Genomic DNA, 21,882 nt, shown 5'->3' on the forward strand with positions numbered 1-21,882 from the left:
CTGCATTTCTAAAATATATGTATACGCACATGATATGCTTGTACAATATTGTTAAATGCATTAATATCCTTTGTGAATGAAAGGCACTGTTTATAAGGCTGTTAGCAAAAAAAAAAATAGAAGTTTACCCCAAAATAAGGATGGAGTTTGGATTAAATCTGTAGTCCACATATTTATTTAATATTTACATAATATATATACTGTACAAACTCATTCATACAAAGAAAATGGGGATGTAATGATGGTCTTATACTTCCGTGTATTACTACTACTATTATTTCTAGATTGTTACCAGCAGCACTGTACAGAGTCATGAAGGAGACAGTCCCTGCTCCAAAGAGCTTACAATCTAAACAGTCAGGACAGGATACCAGGTTGGAGGATACAGTTAAGGGTATTCACAGTACATTCGTACCTCTGATCTTCTGATGCTCTGAAGTGATCGAATACTTTCACTCCTGGATCTGATACCTGATCTGTTAAAGAGCCTTTGTGAAAACGATTTACACATGAAAAAATAGATGATGGGATCAAGACATACGTTGCATGCAGAGAGAAAGAGGGTAGACTCCTTGCAATAGTACAGAACCCTGTTTGCAGGCTCATTTAAGTTTTTATCTAACTGGCTAAACGTAAAAGGGATTCTACATAGATGATATGGTAGAAAACAGGTGAAAAAAACAGCCACAACTGCACGTATACTTTGATTATGTTTTCTTCTCCTACTTGAAGGACTAATAAATTGTTTACTGGATTTGTATATGTGCTTGGATATTGAAATGTAACATACAATGAGTCCAATCAATACAACTACAAACAAACACATGTCAACATAAATGACCGCCTCATGCCATTTTACTCCCAAAGGGTTTTTAAGTTTTATACAGTCCTCTATGTTGTCTCTTGTTGGTTGAACGTTTGTAAGAATTATGTTTGGCAAGGCCAACGTGGCCATACCAACCCATATTCCTACAGACAAACTCTTTGTAAAATTGATATTGTACATTTTAGAACTCCCAAATGGTTTGACCACTTTGAGATATCGATCAACGCTAATTAGTCCAAGAAATGCAATACTAATGTACATGTTGGTATAAAACAAAACCATAGAGTATCGACAGAGGAAGACGTTAAAGTTCCATGGTCCGAGTCCTGAAGCTTGGATGATTTTGAATGGGAAAGTCAGTGTCATTAAAAGATCTGCTACCATAATGTTTTTGAGATAGAAAATGAAGCTTGTTTTGCTTCTGATGTGGAAAAAAATCCATAGAGCTAAGGTGTTTAGTACGATACTCCCCAGAAATATGATCAGATAAAGGACAGGGAGGCCAATTCTTATGAGTTCACTGCCATGGGTAGAATTCATTTGTAGATCTGTTGTAGAATTCAGTAATATCATATCCTCTTGATCCAGCTGGTATTCTGTAGAGGTGATAGAAAGAAATTGTTTGGATAAGTTGCTATAATTGATCTGATAAGAACATGGACATATCTCACATCTAAAAAGTTATTCAGAAATATGTTGGCTTAAGTCCTATTTCCCCGTTAACACCCAGTTTACATATGTTAACTACTAGTGCAGAGCTATGTTAATGGGCTTTGCAGCATTTTCACAGTTGGTGCATTTTATATTTTGTACTTTTAGTTAAGTTTCATGTACTTCCCAAGTGACTGCCTTGGTTCTCTCTTTAATTGTAAACTGCTTGGAACTTCATGGTATTAACGATAATCTGTATAAGCATGAAAATAATGTAATTTGCAGGACTTCTTATAAAATAGCTGAGAATTCCATACACCCGATCTTGGATGTTGGAATTCTCCTCACGTGCCTTCTAAAATGCCTTTCATAGTTTCAGAATTTATACCTGTATTGTAAATTGCAAGAATAACGTTCTATTGAAATGTTTAAGCTCTGATGTATAGTGTTTGATAAAAATTTATAACATCCTAATCGGTTAAATCATTGGGCTAGTTGATGGCTCAGTGATTGTGCTGTGCACTATAGTGTAAGGGACCAGAGTATAATAGCGGACTTGAGTTTTCCCACTCCCTGAAACTGCTGGACCTTTGTGGAGGAAGTGTTTACTATCCTTTCATGAAGGAGGAAGTTGTGGTCATTGTGCAATAGCAAAACCTAGTGGCCAGATGACTGCAGTTTTCCAGAAACTGCCCCGGTGCCTTTGTCCTGGCTGGGGGCTGTCTGTAGTGAGCGGACTAAAGTAAGTTGGAAAAATGATATAGAATAGAGGGACAGAATCCCTAAATAGGTGCAAATGAAGGCTGATGGTGCCAAATCCCAGGAAATCCAAGGGAAAAGCAAAAAATGTGTCGTCGTCCCCCCCCCAAAAAAAATTGCACTTGTGCTTCTTGAGATAATATATACCATCCCAAACATGTAGAAGCCCTTTTAATAAGCTACACTAAAAAGTGGCCTGTGCTATGATTTCCACATGGGTTTCCTGCACTGAGGTCACTTATATCATGGCTGTAAAATGGCCTCTATTTTCATGCTTGCAATAATGGACATGCACTAATTTTCCTATTGGTGTGAGCCCTTCACTGGGCGGTAAAGGCTCTCATGCTAGCCATGCGCTAATCAGCATGTCGCTGTGCCCAAGTGCTAACACGCATTAACATTTAAACATAGATTTTGCCTTCAAATTTTTTTTTTCTAAAATGTAACTATTGTTAGCTATTTTCATCAGCTTTGACTTATTATAGTTTTGCATTTGATATTGCATGGCTGCTGCTGGGTTCTTTGCAGATACTCTTGAACGTTGTCTAAACAAAGACAATTTTATCCTTCAACTGTGTCTCATTTACTGTACCACTAGTATATGGAGCCCATGTAGTGTAACACCTCGCAGAAGCTCTTTGTAACTCTGTATGGTAACATCAGTACAGAAGCTCATGTAAACCGCTCTGAATTGACTCCCCAGTCATTAGTAGCGGTATGGAAGCTAAGAATAACCATAAACATAACCATGCCCACTCTCTGCCCCCAAACGCACTCCCTACTCTATATAATATATTTTATTGTTTAGCATGTGAGTAGCACATGTAAAAAAAATAGTGTGGGATGCCTGAGCACACTGTGGTAATGCTCTTTAATGTGTGGTATGCATGTGTTAGTACTTCCTGTAGCTTAGTAAAAGGTTGTCTTAGACATTTTCATTTATCTGGTTAAGTGTTAGGATATCATTTGTGGTCATGTTTGCATTTTTATTGAGGCACAAATTTTATTTTGAAATTTGTACGTGTTCTTATTGTGTATGTTAAAAAAAAATATTACCCACCTAGGACTGTCGGAGAGAGGATATAAAATTTTTAACTAACTAATTTAACTAGCATGCCACAATCAGGTATTAAAGAGCTGAGGTGCTTTGGAAGCTGTTCCCTTTAAGAACTGGCCAGATATTATTATTAGAATTGGCGGCAGCAGAGGCAGGTTTCAGAGGGGCGCAGCCTTTTCAAGATCTCAGCTGCCGCCACGCAAAAGGCATATCCTAGAGTCAGGCAGTGGGTTGGTAGAGCATTCTGGGTGAGTTGAGCCAGACGACATAAACTGCTGCTGGAGCCAGTTGCAATAGGAAGGGAGAGAGAGAGTGGCTGGTGAAGCAGTGATATTGGGTGAGGGATGTAGATATTTGTTGTAGGACACAGTGCACAGCGGCTAGGCTCACCGACATGGTGTAGATGTGACAAGGTCTGGAGACAAGAGGATAGGAACCCTGAATTAAAATGCTGGATCCCTGAATTAAAGTGATGGATCCCTGCACAGGCTTATTGGGCCAAAGACCTGGGGGGGGGGGGCTTCTCATTATCAAGGTAGAGTTTGCATAACAGTTTACCAGTACAGTCTAGTGGCTGTGATTTTTAGGAGCATAAATCTATGAACTCAATTGAAACTCTGCTGTTTACCATTTATTATTCTCATGTCAGTACCTTATAACATACATAGGGGTCCTTTTACTAAGGGGTGCTAGCCGTTTTAGCGTGCACTAAACGCTAGCACATCCATAGACTAAAATGGATGTGTTAGCGTGCAAAAATGGCTGGCGTGCCTTAGTAAAAGGATCCCATAGTAACTTCACCAAGCAAAATATTTTTTCTTCCGTTTGTACGCTATGCAACTTACTTCCACTTATGTCATTTAAAGGTTTTTTTGTAAACTGTATAAAAAAAGTTTTTAAATAAATAAATTGACATCATTTGTCACTGACATTTTGTTGTCTATACTATTATTGCTAAATGGATGGTAAGCCTTTAAGTGGCGCTGCTAAGCACAAACTTTGAAAGGAAATAGATAAAGAATCATATTGTTTAAATAAATGTTTAAAAAATGTTGTGCGTATAAGAACATAAGAACATAAGCAGTGCCTCCGCCGGGTCAGACCATAGGTCCATCCTGCCCAGCAGTCCGCTCCCGCGGCGGCCCAAACAGGTCACGACCTGTCCAAATCACCAGAAGGGGCCCCCATGCCACCTTGGTTTCCTATTGAGTCCTATCTTCCCATCAAAGTCCTAGCCCTCCGGTCTTGCACATGCACGACCTGGTCGGGTTTCTATACTTATTTTCTGGTTAGCTTTCTCAGTATCCCACGATCCCTTTATCCCTCAGGAATCCGTCCAGTCTCTGTTTGAATCCTTGTACCGTACTCTGCCCAATCACGTCCTCCGGTAGCGCATTCCAAGTGTCCACGACCCTTTGGGTGAAAAAAAACTTCCTTGCATTCGTTTTGAACCTATCTCCCTTCAGTTTCTCTGAATGCCCCCTCGTACCTGTTGTCCCCTTCAGCCTGAAGAATCTGTCCCTATCCACCCTCTCTATGCCCCTCATGATCTTGAAGGTCTCTATCATATCACCCCTGAGCCTCCTTTTTTCCAGAGAGAAGAGCCCCAGCCTATCCAACCTCTCGGCATATGGGCAGTGTTCCAGCCCTCTTACCAGTTTCGTTGCTCTCCTTTGGACTCTCTATATTCCTTGTATAATGAATAGTAGGACTGCGTACTTAGTAGTTGCAGAAGGGGGAGGAGGCCCTGTGTGCTACATGGCCTAGGGACCCACAAACTTGTTTTCCATCCTTGATTGTGCAGTATTAGTGGTGTGTGTGGGGGTTATCTTCTTGGGTCTCGGAAGAACAGGCGATGATTACTTCCCAAAACCTGGAAAGTGCCAAACAGTGAAGGAAGACTCTGGTGCTCAAAACGTCTTTTATTGATATAACTTGACTCGACACGACCGTGTTTCGGCCCCAGCAAGGCCTGCCTCAGGAGTCTATAAGCAGGTTGACGCCTGCTGCCTTCTTACAACTATCCTATATCACTATGTGAGACGTAAGCAATTTGCTCTGCGAGCGGGCGTAGCGATTCGTGAGAGAAAGGTCGGCCTCGTACCTAAATACACAATTTCCTCCAAACGGTTTCCTCGAAATTTTGCTCGTTTGGAGGAAGTTGTGCATTTAGACACAAGGCCTGCCTTTCTATTATGAATCGCGACGCCCGCTCGCAGAGCAAATTGCTACGTCTCACATAGTAAGCACCAGAGTCTTCCTTCGCTGTTTGTTACGTTACCTTCCTGGGATCATATTTTTTATCACAAAAAATTGCACCCTCCAAAATACAGGACAAAAAAGTCACCTTTCTTTACAAAAAGGGAGAAAAGACCTCAGTGTCTAATAGGGGCTTCCAGGAGTGGAAGCGGGTGTGTGATCGCTCAAATCCCTGACGAAGCATTTTGTTGCGAAACAGGGGCCCCTGTTGGATATTTTGGAAGAATGTTTTGACTGATAGCTTTTTTCCATAGAGCAGTTTTTCCTGCTTGCTTTACTCCAGGACTACACCTGAATATCGAAGTGCTCAGATAAGTGACTTCTATTTTTGACAATTGTTGTTTGAAGAAAAGTTTAAAAAAATATATAAAATTATAAGAAAATATATAAAACTATTAGAAAATTAGAATAGAGGTTCACTTACTAATTGGGAGTTTTTCTGACCAAGGATGTGTCTGCTAGGATTAAATTCTGTTTAAAACTAGCCTGTCTATATGGGAAGCTTAAAGAGCCCCTATTAGACACTGAGGTCTTTTCTCCCTTTTTGTAAAGAAAGGTGACTTTTTTGTCCTGTATTTTGGAGGGTGCAATTTTTTGTGATTTATTTTGGGCATCCTTTTCTTGATTTTTTGGATATTTTTATCATATTTTTTATGTCATCAACAAGTGGTGTCAGATGGCATTACTTAGTACCACATTGTACATAGCAGCTATTTTAAATCTGTAGTTCTCTTATTAAGGTTATTGCGGAATATTAAAAAAATGCATTATTATGTCACGTTATGTACTGGGAGCTGAAAATTTTTCATGCTCTGTAGCTTCTGCGAAAAGCCTTTGTAAGGATTCTGTCTGAAGAATGGCGACCAGTTACTGAGATGAGTGCTATTGAACTTTGATTAAATGTTCCTGCCCTTTTGCGTATGGGCTTTTTCTGTGCCTGGAAGCTGCAGCTCATGATTAAGTGGCATATTTTTCTGACTTATAGTAACATAGTAGATGACGGCAGATAAAGACCCGAATGGTACATCCAGTCTGCCCAACCTGATTCAATTTAAAATTTTTTTCTTCTTAGCTATTTCTGGGCAAGAATCCAAAGCTCTACTCCAGTACTGTGCTTGGGTTCCAACTGCCAAAATCTCCGTCAAAACCCACTCCAGCCCATCTACACCCTCCCAGCCATTGAAGCCCTCTCCAGCCCATCCTCCCCCCAAACGGCGTTTTAGGCCCCTGCCTTTGAATGCTCTGAGTAACAGGATGGTGCCCATGTGTCTGAGGTCTTTTTCTCCACTTATTATAATATCCGTGTTTCCAGGTCTGGAAGGGCCATTTTTCTCAAGTATATAGTGATCCAAACTAAACCAGTAAAGTGGCATCAATTTTATCTTGAAAAATACCCTCGATATTAGATGATGATACACAAATTTTTGAGATCTAGGCTTTTTTTAGATAATGCAGTATGATGTTGGGCCAGTAACTGCAAAGAATCCAATTTTCTCTAGGACTAAAGGCCACTAAAACTCTTCATTGTAATAAAACATGAAAAAGAAGTAACAAAAAAAAGTGTTAATAGCTGAAGACTAAGGGAAAAGTACTTTCAATTCGTGCTTTATGCATGTATTGACAGGATGTAATCTTTTGGTGTGGTGAGCCTGGGATTGCTCATCTGGGTGGGCCAGCCTGCATCTGGCATGATGCATGCAACCGTGGTTGATGGTTTTAGCTGCTTATCTGGCATACTAGACAGGAATTAGGGAAAATTAAACCATTTTTTATTTCTTGTACGTCAAATAGAATGCATGCATAATGGTGAGATAGGTTAAGTATGGAGAAAAACATTGTTTACCTGACAACTTGTTTGCTTCGTCGAGTCTCATTGTTTTCTTGCTGATTCCAGTCGAAATTTTGTAGATGGGCTTGTGCGAGATCCAGCCTCTGAGCAAACGGCACCACTTGTAACCTCTGAGGCAAGAACACAAAGAAGAATAAGTAGGTGCTTGATTAAGGTCGTAGAGCAGGGGTGTCAAAGTCCCTCCTCGAGGGCCGCAATCCAGTCGGGTTTTCAGGATTTCCCCTATGAATATGCATGAGATCTATTTGCATGCACTGCTTTCATGGTATGCTAATAGATCTCATGCATATTCATTGGGGAAATCCTGAAAACCCGACTGGATTGCGGCCCTCGAGGAGGGACTTTGACACCCCTGTTGTAGAGGCATCCGAATCTGTGATGCCGATTGCTGGCGGCTAGATTGGTGTGCAGTCAGTGTTATCTTAAATTCTTAAATAAATTTTTGGGTACAGTCTTAAAAATGCTACATAAAGATAACGTATCTGGATACCTGTCTGTGGCATGGTGTCCAATATATTCTTATAAGTAGGATCACTGACTATGTAGTTCAGACTTAAACAGATATTTATTTAAAGTTAGGACCGTTATTTATGCAGTTCTTATATGGATAAAGTTATGCAGATAGCAGTTGAATATTTGCCATTAAACACACACCAGCTGATATTCAGCGCTGACCGGTTAAATAGCACATAACCCCTTTAATAATAATAATAATTTTATTTTTATATACCGCCAAAGCCATGAAAAGTTCGAGGCGGTTTACAACAAGAAGTGCTGGACAATCAGCGAAGAGGTCAACAATTCAAATACATCTATTCAATCTTATAGAACGGAAGAAGTAGGAAGCTATACAGTTCTTAAGGTTAATGGTTGAATTTGCAGTGCTATGAAATTCTTAGTTTACAAATCGATTGAACAAACTCGTTTTTATCAATTTTCTAAAACTGAGCTAGGTTGAGGAGTGCGTGATAACGTTACTCAGCCAATCGTTCCATTTGCCTGTCTGGAAGGCGAGGGTTCTGGGCAGGAATCTTTTATAGTGGCAGGCCTTTATTGTTGGGGTATGCGAATATTCGATCCACTGAATATCTGTGGCTAGTGGCTAAAAGTTCACCAGTTATATTGCGCAGTAAACTGGCAATTTTCAGCACTGAGCGGCCAAATTGTGCTCGATGCCCCCACCTACCTCGACTTCAGGAAACAACTCAAAACTCACTTATTCCACAGACAGAACCCTTAATTGCCCCCTCTTCCACCTCTCTCACCCCCTCCATCAATGTACTGAAATCTCCACCTACTCCTTATTGTACATTCCTAACCTGCTAACTTCTTGACTTGTACATTCTTATCCTGCTAACTTCAACAAATTCATTGTAACTTATCTAACTGATGTGATCCGCCTAGAACTCCCTGGGTATGGCGGTATACAAAATAAAGTTATTATTATTATTATTAAATTTAGCAGCCAAATGGGAGCCACGTAAATAGCATTCCTGTCTTTTGGCCGCTGTCAACTTAACCAACTAGCACTGAATATGGATTAGCTGACTAACTTTACACTAGCCAAAAATCTCCTGGATATGCAGTGCTGGCCGCTGGAAACAGTCCTGCATTGAATTAGAGAATGACACTGTGACAAAATTCATCACAGTTCCCGTCCCCGCGGATAACCGCGGGAAACCATCTTCATGTCATTATTTAAGGAGAGAAGGAAGAATCAGAGTATGAATGGCCACAACCATTGACCCGCAAGCTTTGCTTTGAAGAATGCTGGTGTAGAAGGATTGAGGTTGAGATTGACACTACAGAATGACAGTCTCTGGTATCCAGAGCAGATATTGTGATGTCATAATGCCTCATTCCACCAGTGCCTAAGAGCCAATCACATCAGTGATGTCACAATGGCTTCATTATCCTTGGCTCACATAAGAATCAGAGTATGAATGGCCACAACCACTGACCCGCAAGCTTTGCTTTGAAGAATGCTGGTATAGAAGGACCGAGGTTGAAATAGACACTAGAAAATGACATGGGATTATTTCCCACGGTTATCCGCGGGGACGGGAACGGTGATGAATTTTGTCACCGTTTCATTCTCTAGAATATCCACAGTCAGTGCTGACCATGGGAGTTAGGCAGCTGGCCTGCCTCCCGCCGTCTGAATATCGGCCCCACAGTTTTTAGCTCAGTACCTTGTACAACCCTGGCTCCTCTTCAAGTTACCTGGATAAATTTTGGCCAGAAATTCACATGTATGTGCAAAATGTATCTGTTTGGTGGCTGCAAATTTGAAAAGCAAAGCATCTAAATAGCTGGCAGCCCATGAAAACTGGCACAAGACATGGAAAAAACATACATACTTTTCATTTGCTAATTTTGTGCATAAATTATCTTTGGAAATTTGCTTAACGTATATATTAAAACCACCAACATGGTTTGAAAATTTCTTCCCATTAGGAAGAATGTTTATTTCTAGACCTCATTGAGAATAGTAACATAGTAACACAGTAGATGACGGCAGACAAAGACCCGAATGGTCCGTCCAGTCTGCCAAACCTGATTCGATTTAAATTTTTTTCTTCTTAACTATTTCTGGGCAAGAATCCAAAGCTTTACCTGGTACTGTGCTTGGGTTCCTACTGCCGAAATCGCCATTAAAACCTACTCCAGCCCATCTAAACCCTCCCAGCCATTGAAGCCCTCGCCAGCCCATCCTCCCTCAAATGGCCATATACAGACATAGACCGTGCAAGTCTGCCCAGAACTGGCCTTAGTTCAATTTTTAATATTATTTTCTGATTCTAGATCCTCTGTGTTCATCCCACGCTTCCTTGAACTCAGTCACAGAATGTTAAAAATATTTAGAAAATGTTGATATTGGTCAATATTATAGGAACCAGGGTGAAAATATTCATTTTCCTTTACTTTTTTTTTCTGATATTTTGGAATTTATTTTAAATTTAGCCTTTTTTTTTAATGTTCAGTTGTGCTCCGCCTGAGCATAGGCAGATTATAAATGTGATAGATAGATAAATAAAACAAAAATATTCAGTTAAAATCCAGGGGTCACTATTCAAAGTGATTTAACCAGTTAGGAATAACTACGGGCCAGTTAAATCACTTCTGCGGGGCTGACATTCCGTTGCACTTAACCAATTAGTGCCACTAAACTCTAAGCTGGCTATTTTGTGGGTGATCTGAAGGTGGAGTTAGCACTTATGCAGTTAAAATGCCGGTTTTCAACGCCCAACCGTTTAAATTAAAAGGCCCAATTGGACTACATAAAACACAATTCTGTCTTTAAAAAGTGTCATTTAGATGGTTAAGGGACTCATTATCAAAGCCCTTAAGACACACAGGGCAGATTCTGTATAGGACGCCGGTCTCAGCAGCTGCCTAAAAAGTGGCTGAGAATTTCACACCGGTGTCCTATACAAAAACGTGTCTGCCCTAAGGGACAGATGCCTAACCCCACTTAACCACCCCGATTCTCTTAACTGACGCCCCATGTCACAGGCGCCAGTTATAGAATCGCTGAGGGATACCTTGCCATCAGGTGAGCAGCCATGGCAGGGACCCCCCAAATTCCTCCAGCAGGAGTAATGCCTCTCCTGTCCCTGAAACCCGTACCCTTTCCAAAGCGTCCGGGCAGGAGGGATGCCAACTCCTTCATACCCCCACCCCCCCTGTTGAAAACCGGCAGGAGAGAAGTCCACTCCCTCCTGCCGCCACTCCCCCAAACCCCCCTGAAGCTTCCAGGTAAGAGGGATGCCCACTCCCTTCTGCCCCTGAACTCCTGAACCCTTTACAAAGCTGCCATGTAGGAGGGATGCCCACTCCTTCCTGCCTTGGAGCCCCTGAATCCTTTCTGAAGTGACTGTGCAGGAGGGATGCCCACTCCCTCCTGCCACCACTCCCCTGAACCACCTGGAACACCCCAAATACCCCGTGAACAAGAATCTCCTCTGACACACCTCCCCAAGGCTGCAGGTCCTCGTCCTGCACCCCTAACTCTACCCCCAAGGTATGGGGGTGGGGTCATAGGTGTGGGTAGAGAAGCCTGCACCCTTGGGGGGATGTTGGGGGGGGGTTCTTGTTCACAGGGTATCGGGGGTTCTGGGGGGGTGACAGGAGGGAATGGGTATCTCTCCTGCCAGTCTTCAACAGGGGTGGGGGTGGGAGTAGGAGGGAGTGGGCATCCGTCCTGCACAGCTGCTTCAGAAAGGGTTCGGGGGTTACGGTTAGTAGGGAGTGGGCATTTCTCCTGCCTGGCAGCTTTGGAAAGTGTTCGGGAAGGTTCGGAAAGGGTTCGGTGGCAGGAGGGAGTGGGCATCCCTTTTGCACAGATACTTCATGGGGATCAGCAGCTGGAGGGAGTGGGCATCCCTCCTGCTGGGGGACTTCGTGGAGGAGGCTCCCTGCCTCGGCTGCTCAGCTGATTGCTGCAGGGGGGATTTCCTTGCCACGATCAGATCAGCGGCAGTGTCTATTTGAAATGTAGGGCAGCATTTTGCTGGCCTACATTTCAGGCATCTATTGCGGCCCTAGGGAGATGCCTAAGGCTGCTTAAGCTCCCCCAAGGCTACTCCCGGGCAACGCCATTCCCATGTCCAGCCTTGGGTGAGCTCAAGTGTCCCAACATGTCTCCCTTAACCATGACAGCCGCCTAGAGTGTAGGCGCCTGCCTCAGGATTTTGGTTTTCTTTTTTAGAAAACATGCATCCCGATTAGCTGGTTAGACAGTGGTAGGACGCCTACCGCCACCTACAATCGGGATACTGTTTATAGAATCTGCCCCTCAAGGAGGTTGGAATTTTAAAATGCATTCTCCATCTATTCAGAAATGCCTCGTTCTTCAAGCAGGCATTAGAGAGGGAAAGAGTAGCAGAAAAAAAAAGCCAAAATGTTGATGAGGGCTGCCAAGAGGTCTTCAAGGGACATCATTAGCACTCGGGCCTTGCATTGAAGAAGACTGCCCTATCCAGTCTGGTTTTCAGGGTGTCCATAATGAATCTGCCTGAAGTGGACTTGCATGCACTTCCTCCATTGCATCCAAATCTGCCTCAGGCCTATTCATTGTGGATAGCCCGAACATCAGACTGGATAGGGGGCGCTCCAGGACCAACTTGAGAAACACTAGTTCTAGATCACAATGACACAAGCATCATTTCCATATTTTACTGTAGGAAGTTTATTCTCCGTGTAACCTGTGCTTGTGGTATTTTTTTGATGTAATATTTGAATACATTTAACTGCAAATTCTTTTTAGTGTCGACGTTGATAAGTGCCAAATTGCCTTCTCTTCAAGAACTTAATTTTAAGGGAAGTTCTGTAACTGCACTCCTAAAATTACATCCCACTTGGGCACTTTTTTTTTTTTTTTTTTTTAAAGATAAGTGTGGATTGGACTGGATTTATTCTTCTCGTTTTACCACTATTGACATAAGGAGGAAGGCATGGCCTAGTGGTTAGAGCTACAGCCTCAGCCCTGCCTGAGGTTATGGGCAAGTCACTCAATCCTCCATTGCCCCAGGTACGTTGATAGATTTTGAGCCCACAGGGAGAGATGGGGACAAATGACTGAGTACCAGAATATAAACCACTTAGGGCCCCTTTTACTAAGGTGCGCTAGCGTTTTTAGCGCACTCAGGAAATTACCGCGCGCTACGCTTCTAGAACTGATGCCAGCTCAATGCTGGCATTAAGGTCTAGCGGCAATGTAGCACGCACTATTCCACGCGTTAAAGCCCTAACGCGGCTTAGTAAAAGGATCCCTTAGACAATAGGCGGTATATGAATAAAATAAATAATACTTAAATAAGTATTCAGCAGTGTATATTTAAAACATACAAGTGCAAAATAATCTTCATTCAACTTGATAACAAATTCCATCAGCATATTGTAATAATACCAGCTTTTAACAAGATCGACAAGAAAAAAGAATCCATACAGTAGTCTGCAATACCCTTTTAGTTATAATATACCCTGTAGTGTTGAAGAAACAATACTATTTTCAATAGTTTCCTACAAAACAAATACATCATGCCATCAAAAAACTTGTCAAACAAGGAATTCCACAAAGCAGGACCCACATATGGGAAAAGCTCAATTTCTTGTGAGATCTAATTTGACTTGAGCAAGACCTGGCAATCAAAATAGCTCCTTGTAAGAGAAGCGCAAAGATCTCTGGACAGTATCTAGTTAACTTATTTGCTAAGTACATTGGAGATTTTGCATGCCAAGCTTTGAACACCGTAGCGGAGCAATTTAAACTTAATGCACTGATCCACAGGCAACCAGTGTAGTTTGTGCAACACTGGAATGATATGATCTGCTCTTTTACTGCCTGACAAAAATCTGGCAGCATTATTTTGAACCAACTGCAAGCAATATGCTTAAGCCAAGAAAAAGGGTATTGCAGTAATCCGACCTACGTACGTGTTAGGAAAGCATGTATTAAGAACATAAGAACATGAGCATCGCCTCTGCTGAGTCAGACCATAGGTCCATCATGCCCAGCAGCCCGCTCCCGCGGCGGCCCTACAGGTCAAAGACCTGTTAGTGATCTTTTACATACAACATTTTGCCTTGTATAGTATCCCTCTAACCATACCCCTCAATTCCCCTTACCTTCAGGAATTCGTCCAATCCCTTTTTGAACCCCAAAATCGTACTCTGCTCTACCACCTCCTCTAGAAGCGCGTTCCAGGTGTCCACCACCCTCTGAGTGAAGAAGAACTTCCTAGCATTTGTTCTGAATCTGTTTCCCTTCAATTTCCTCGAGTGACCTCTTGTTATTGATACCCCCACAAGTCTGAAGAATCTGTCCTTCTCTACCTTGTCTATACCCTTCATGATCTTGTAAGTTTCTATCATGTTTAATTGACGCAACATTCACAATTGGTAGAAACTCACCTTTACAACATGATCAATTTGAGGACTAGAGCCAGTGACGTAGCAAGGGTGAGGGATGCCCTCTTCACTGCCCCCCCACCTCCTCATGCTCATTCCCGGCCCCCCTCCTGCCGTATGTGCGCCTCTTCCCTTTCCCCATACCTCTGTAACGTTCCTGGTTCAAGCAGCAGCCCCCCATCTTCTGTCGCGCCAGCACCAGCTCTTCCTCTGATGTCACTTCCTAGGTGCGGGTCCAGGAAGTGATGTGTCAGAGGAAGAGCCGATGATGCTGGCGTGACAGCAGGTTGGTGGTTGCTGCTCGTGCCAGGAATGTTACAGAGGTAAGGAGGAAGGGAAGTGGTGCACACGCACAGCGGTGGGGGAGGGGGAAGCAGCAAGGGTGGCAGAGAGGAGGATGGGTGCCTGTGCCCTCACCAAAATAGAGCCCAGGATGGACTGACCCCCACCCTCCTTACTATGTCACTGACTAAAGCTTAAGTTGGAATCACAATGGACACCCAAGACAGTTACATTTGATGAAAGCTGTACCCTTGTGCCTTGAATTTCTGGAAAAGCTCTCAATATTTTTTTGACCAAGGGAGATTCACATTGCTGATATTTTATCACTATTAAGTACCAGATTATGTTCAGGCGGCCAGTTACCTAATTGGTTTAGTTTGCTATTAAGTTCCCTTATGGCTGATTCTTGATCGTCTTCCAAGAAAAAAAAAAAAGGTAGCTAGATGTCATTGGCAAAAAATGGAAATTAATCCCCCAAGATTTGAGTAGCTTTGTATAAATGGCAACAAAGCAATTAAGAGCCATTATATAGAGGCATGCATAAGTGGCATAGCATGTGCAAGCAAGGGGGGGGGGGGGGTCGTCATGTGGGTGGGACATGGGAGGAGCATGGATGATGCATGGGAACTTTGCTATGCCTTTAGGCATGTCAGTGCTGGCTTACACTAGAATTCTGTAATGGATTCTGGGTACCCAGATGCCGTTACAAAATATGCTCTCACTGCATGATATCAGGATCCCCAAAGGAAGGTGCCCAAGTATAGAACTGTGGATTTTAGAAGAAATTAGAATTCCTTAAAGAGTCTGAGGACGCTGGACATATTTCCCTAGATACAACTGAGCTTATGAGCTGCAAATATAATATAAATGGAACAAAAACCATCCATTGAGATAAGAATGGTGCTTTACTTTGATAAGTACAAACAAAACAGGAAGAAAAAACTCCACAAAGGAAGTCAAAGAGCAGAGATGACCAACGCAGTGAAAATGCTGAATGCAGATGAAAAGAGATAGTTTCAATCAGTAGTTATTAAAGCCCAACATATTTGGGTGAAATGTGGCCATATCCGGGTATTTGCCATATTAAATTATTTTTGCCCCACATATGTGTTTGGTCTACTCTTTGCTCTACTATTAAAGTCCACAATCTCAATAACCCTAAATATAGCACAAAGGTACTTCAGAAGACACAAAAAAGTTGCTATAAGGGAACACGTTATGAGCACACGAGCAGGGCTCCTGTGATGGTGTGCGGCTGAAAACTTTGTGTGTTCGCCTTGACTCGTTTAAGCTTTTAAATGGGTTTGTCAGATCCGTTTTACAGAGCTTATCACCTCACACTGAGGGCCCTGCTTTTACTATTTATTAGTTACACTTCCCCCTCCCCATTCGTGGTTTCGGTAATCGCGATCTCACATATTCGCGATTTTTTGGGGAGGGGGAAAAAAGGAAAAAAAACCCCATCGTTAAGTCTTCCCCCTGGCATCCCGGCCTTATCTGGTGGTCTAGCAGGCTTTCGGGGCAGGAGCGATCTTCCTACGCTCCTGCCCCGTGCAGATCGCCATTAGGAAATAGCTGTAGGGAGTTCCCGTCGTAGTCTCGAGAGACTACGGGAACTCACAGTAGCCATTTCCTAATGGCGATCTGCACGGGGCAGGAGCGTAGGAAGATCGCTTCTGGCCCGAAAGCCCGCTAGACCACCAGGTAAGGCTGGGAAGGTGGGAGGGTTGCGGGGGTGGGTCAGAGCCGGATATTCATGGTTTTTCGCCATTCGCGTCCGGCGCTGCCCCTATCCCCCACGAATAATTATTTTCTTTATATTTAGTGGATTTAAGCGTGAAGCGCAAGGGAATTTTTGCCCTATTCCTGTGTTCCCTTATAGCAACTTTTTTGTGACTTTTGAACTACTACTGTGTTTTTCCGAAAATAAGACCTACCCCAAAAATAAGCCCTATTCCCGGGATTCACTGGCAACTCTTAAATCCGCCCCACCCCCACTGCTGCCACTCCCACTGCGCAGCCAAACCCCTGCTGAACCTCCATCCTTCTCTCCCCACCGACCGCGAGCGAGCGAGCGAGCCCTACCTTGATCTAAAGCAGTGTCGGGTCGGCAGCACTCTAAACAGGCTGCTTTGGCCTTGTCCGTCGGGGATGTCATCATCAGAAATGCAGCAGATTGAATTCCCCGACAGACAAGGCCGAAGCAGCCTGTTAGAGTGGATCAAGGTAGGGCTCGCTCGTGGTCGGTGGGGAGGAAAGGATGGAGGATCAGCAGGGGTTTGGCGGTGGGGGTGGGGGGATGGAGTGCTCAAGGGTTCTGCTACACAAGGGATGGGAGGGAGGGAAGGATGGATAGAAACTGGGCAAGGGTTATGCTGCACAAGGGATGGGCGGGAGGGAAGGATAGAAGCTGGGCAAGGGTTATGCTGCACTCCCTTGAGAAAAGGAGACTGCGTGGGGATATGATCGAGACCTTCAAAATACTGAAAGGAATCGACAAAATAGAGCAGAGAAGATTATTTACATTGTCCAATTTGACACGGACTAGAGGACATGTAATGAAGCTAAGGGGGGACAGGTTCAGGACTAATGTCAGGAAGTTCTGTTTCACTCAGAGAGTGGTTGACACCTGGAATGCCCTCCCAGAGGAGATTATTGCGGAATCGACCATCCTAGGCTTCAAGAGCAAACTAGATGCATATCTCCTTAAGAGAGGCATATAAGGATATGGTGGACTATAAATTAAGCCAGGTGTACACCTGGCAGGGCCTCCGCGTGTGCGGATCGCCGGACTTGATGGACCGAAGGTCTGATCCGGAGATGGCAGTTCTTATGTTCTTATGCACGAGGGATGGGAGGGAGGGAAGGATAGAAGCTGGGCAAAGGTTATGATTAGAGAATGACACAGTGACAAAATTCATCACCGTTCCCGTCCCTCGGATAACCGCGGGAAATAATCCCATGTCATTTTCTAGTGTCTATTTCAACCTCAGTCCTTCTACACCAGCATTCTTCAAAGCAAAGCTTGTGGGTCAGTGGTTGTGCCCAATTTACTCTGATTCTTCCCTCTCTCCTTAAAGAATGACATGAAGATGGTTTCCCACGGTTTTCCGTGGGGACGGGAACGGTGATGAATTTTGTCACCATGTCATTCTCTAGTTATGATCACACGAGAGATGAGAGGGAGGGAAGGATAGAAGCGGTCAAACTTCTGCTGCACAGGGGGATGGGAGGGAGGAAAGATGCTGCACATGTGGGGGAGAGAAAGAAAAGAGGAAGAATTGGGGTGAAGGAGAGGAAGGGAGAGATGATCATATGCATACCCTGAAAAAAAAAACTAGTGCGTCTTTTGGGCCCAAAATTAATATGACACTGTCTTATTTTCGGGGAAATATGATATTCAAGTCCAACATATGCAATCAATTCAAAAAGGGACTTTCTATTGATTTAGATTTATTAACCACGTTTTCATGAAGAGATTCACCCAAAGCAGTTTACAATACTGTACACTGAATAGTAATCAGGTACTCTTCCAGTATTTTCCCTGTTGATCATGTCTGCTTATTGACTTACTTTACTTTGGGCCTCTTTTACTAAACCCTATAGCATGGGCTGACATGGTAAATTCTCCGATGCCCATAGGGGTTGATTGGGCTTTGGAGCATTCGCCCTGTAGCACTCGCTAGCACCACTTTGTAAAAGAGGGCCTTTGATAGCAATCTATAATGGCAAAATACATGAACAATATGGGGCCCATAATCAAAAAACATAGACATCGAAAAGCAACCTAAATCAGCACTTGCATATCCTAATTGCCAGAACGCCCAAGTGCTGATCATCAAAACCGTCTTTCTATACGTCTAGCAAGATGTTCCATCCTCTCTATGTTCAGAGCACGAGATGGGGTGGTGGAGGTGTGTTATGGGTGGGCTTTGTGCGGTTTCAAGGGTGGGTTAGACATCGATGTCTTCCAGCAATAATCAAACATTTTTCAAGACATCCTGGATGAACTTCTACATTTGGAACTAGACCGTTTTTTTTTTTTGAAGGGTCTAAGAGCTCAAACTGACCAGATGACTACTGCATATATCAAGGTATGACACCCCCACACTCCCCAAGTGCTCATCGACCCCCCTCACACCCACAAAGATCAGAATGCAAATGTACATACCTGTTTCCAGAACATCAGCACTTGGTATAGGAAAGCCTAGTAGAGCTGCACACAGGTGTCTTAAGTAGCCTGGTGGGTGGGCGAGTGAACCATAGAGAGGAGTAGCAAGTCCCATAAGCCACTCTAATCACTACATTTATGATGGAAAGTGTGAGCCCACCAACCCCCCTCCTACTCTACTGCCATATAGGTGCTACCTGAAGCCTTAAGGGCTATTGGGGTTGTAGACAGGTGGGTATAGTAGGTTTTGGGGGACTCGCCATAACCTATACGGGAGTTCTGGTGAGATGTTTATCTGGCACCCTTTATGTGAAGTTCACAGCAGTGCCCTCTAAGGTGCCCCACTGCTCTGTTGCCATGTCTGGGTGGCCAGTCAGGACTGACCTCCCCCCCTCCCATGTCTAAATGGTCTTGTTTTGGGCGCTTGGGACTTGGATGAAATTTTGGTCAAAAATGTGGTATAAAGATAGATGCCCTGGCGGTCTGAGCATCCCAATGGCCTGGATGTCCTGATAGAGGATTAAAAAAAAAAAAAATATATATATATATATATTTCTAGATGTATGGTGGTTTGCCTTTCGAAAATAGACATGTTCGTATTGCTGACTTTGGATGTCTAGCGCCATAGGTCTGAATCGGACTTAGACATATCTTTCGAAAATGCCCCTCCAAGTGTTTTATTTTTGTGGGGGTGGGGAATGTTTTGCTGTTAGAGCTTGCATGGGTAATAGGATGGATAAAGCATGTGAAATAGCTGAGCAAAGCAGGATGCATGCTAAGCGATGCTCAGTGACGACTCCTCAACAGGTTTTGACATGAATCCTGAGCAACAGCAGTAAATATAACCACCCATATCTGCAGAATTCGCTGGAAAACTGAAGCACTCATTGAGAACAGAATGTACAATTCACAAAAAGCATAGTTATCAACATAATCTTGTTAAGAAACCTATACATAATATAATTTTTTTTAAAAATAATCCAGTGCTTAAAGATTGACACTTAAAATGTACAGCTAATGTCAGAAAAATTAAACAGTTTAGATGTGTATTTTTTTTTTTTTTTTATACACCAAAGAAAAGTACAACAAAGAGTAACACAGTAAGAATTCAAAACTTTTTTCCTGATGTGATTAGCTCTCATTTGTCTCTATTGTTTGCTTACATTTATCTTGATTCGCATCAGAAACCAATATACAGTAATTACTATATTTGCATTATGATATCCAATGAGTGATTTTTTTTTTTTTTCCAAAGAATGTAAAGGTCTTTACCTGTAATGGTGCTCAATCCATTTGTCATTTGGAGTATGTCCAGATTAAAAGCTCCTTTGTATTATCTCTAAAAGCAGTTTCCAGTATTACATTTTCTACTAAGTTTAAAAGGTGAATCTTTTGCTTCTTAATTTTCTCTGCCATAGAACTGGCTAAATCTTATTAACCAAGTGCACCTTGGAAAGTTAATATGCTGCTGTTTTCGGCATGCTTGCTTTCTGAGCTACCTGTCGGGAGAGTCTCTGAACACTCCCAAACCAGGACAAACCACATCCCTCAACAGCAGGAATGACTCACTGACAAATCCAAGAGAGCTCTGCAAATGGTTTGACTTGCATTACCACTGACTGGAGAATTGGTCATCGAATGAAAAAGAGCAAGTTGTTAGTACATTAGAGAAATGGACTTATTGCTTGTATACTTGGGGCACTGGGGCAGTAAGGCCCTGATTCTACAAACTGCGACGTAACGCATCTACGTTGTAGGCGTTCAGCTGTATGGTTGTCAATCAACTGCTAGGTGTGTGTTATAGAATCAGGCCCCTATTTTTGTACAGGCGCCTTAAATTTAAGGCTTACATTCAGGACACTGATCTCAAGCCTACGGAGGCACATAATGATGCGTAAGGACGCATAAGGCAACTTCCGGTGCAAACCACGCCTCTACCTGCCTTACGCATCCATACATGTTGCTATGTGCCTCCGTAGGTGTGAGACCGGTGCCTTAGAATGCTGCGTCTGATTTTTTTTTTTCAGAAAATATGTGCTGCGATTGGTCACTTAGGTGACGGTAGCATGTGCACCGCTGCCTAACTTTAGCGCATCCTATACAGAATCAGGGCCTAAATGTTCTCTAGCATGTTTGATTGGCCACTGCAGTTCAGCGTCTTTTCCCAGTTCTTACAGGTATTGAGGATCTTCTTTGAATATGTTACGTCTTAGGTCTTCCTTCCTTTCTTTTTCTACCTGTTGGTGTCTGTCAATTTTGGGATATCTATAAATATGTAGCCTTCATGAATCACTTCTTCCCTGGATTTCCTTAATGATATGGTATGATAAATGGCACCATGAATTCTTCACAAGCACCATTGATGGAATACATTTAGTTTTGTGCTGTATTTTTTTTTTTTTTAAAGTAATTTTCCATGATTCATGGGCATTGGGTATCCATAATAAATAAGGGTGAGAGAGATTTGCATGCGCTACCACCATTGTATGTAAAACTGTCTCATACACGATCTTTGTGGCTATCTTAGGAGCTCAATTGGCTAGGTGTGTCCCAAAGGCTGGGTTCAGAACAGCTGGCGTAGATAATATAACTTAAAGCTAGAAAAATATGTGGCGGACTTAGTTTTAATCTTCCTCTTCCTCCTCTTTACTGCTCATATTCAGAACCATCGTATGCAGTGGTGTAGCGAGGGTAGGAGGTGCCCGGGGGGCGGTGGCACCTTCCTGCACCCTTACTCCAATCCCCGCTCCTTCTGCACCCCCATGCCACACTTGCGCCCACCCTTCCCACCCCCGTACCTCTTTAAATCTTTGCCAGCTTGAACAGCTTCTCTGGCCTGCGGCTCGCACAAGCGTTGACTTTCTCTCTGATGTCACTTCCTGGTCTCGTGACCTGGAAGTAATTTCAGAGGGAGCCAGGCCAGTTCAAGCAGCAGGCTAGAGTAGTTGCTCGCACTGGTAAAGATTTTAAAGAGGTACAGGAGGATCGGAGAAGGGAGGGCGTGAATGTGGCATGGGGGGGGGGGGCAGAGAGGTGCAGGCACCTTCACTAAGATGGCTCCTGAGGCGGGCCACCCCTGCCCACCCTTACTATACCACTGATCATATGCCACTTCC

The 21,882-nt window shown here is 43.2% G+C and overlaps 2 protein-coding genes across 7 annotated transcripts in view; one reads left to right on the forward strand and one right to left on the reverse strand.

The window, feature by feature from the left end:
• MED12L (mediator complex subunit 12L) overlaps window positions 1-21,882 on the forward strand; it is a 388,873-nt gene that overhangs the window by 158,352 nt on the left and 208,639 nt on the right. The window lies entirely within an intron of this gene.
• Window positions 180-20,240, reverse strand: GPR87 (G protein-coupled receptor 87). The gene is made up of 3 exons (XM_033957970.1): window positions 20,039-20,240; window positions 7,396-7,511; window positions 180-1,422 (listed from the first exon to the last, which is right to left on the reverse strand). Exons 2-3 carry the CDS (start codon window positions 7,424-7,426, stop codon window positions 389-391), a joined length of 1,065 nt encoding a protein of 354 aa, XP_033813861.1. The 5' UTR covers window positions 7,427-7,511; window positions 20,039-20,240; the 3' UTR covers window positions 180-388.

This window comes from Geotrypetes seraphini, chromosome 9 (assembly GCF_902459505.1).
Source record: "Geotrypetes seraphini chromosome 9, aGeoSer1.1, whole genome shotgun sequence".
In the NCBI taxonomy this organism is placed as follows: Eukaryota; Metazoa; Chordata; class Amphibia; order Gymnophiona; family Dermophiidae; genus Geotrypetes; species Geotrypetes seraphini.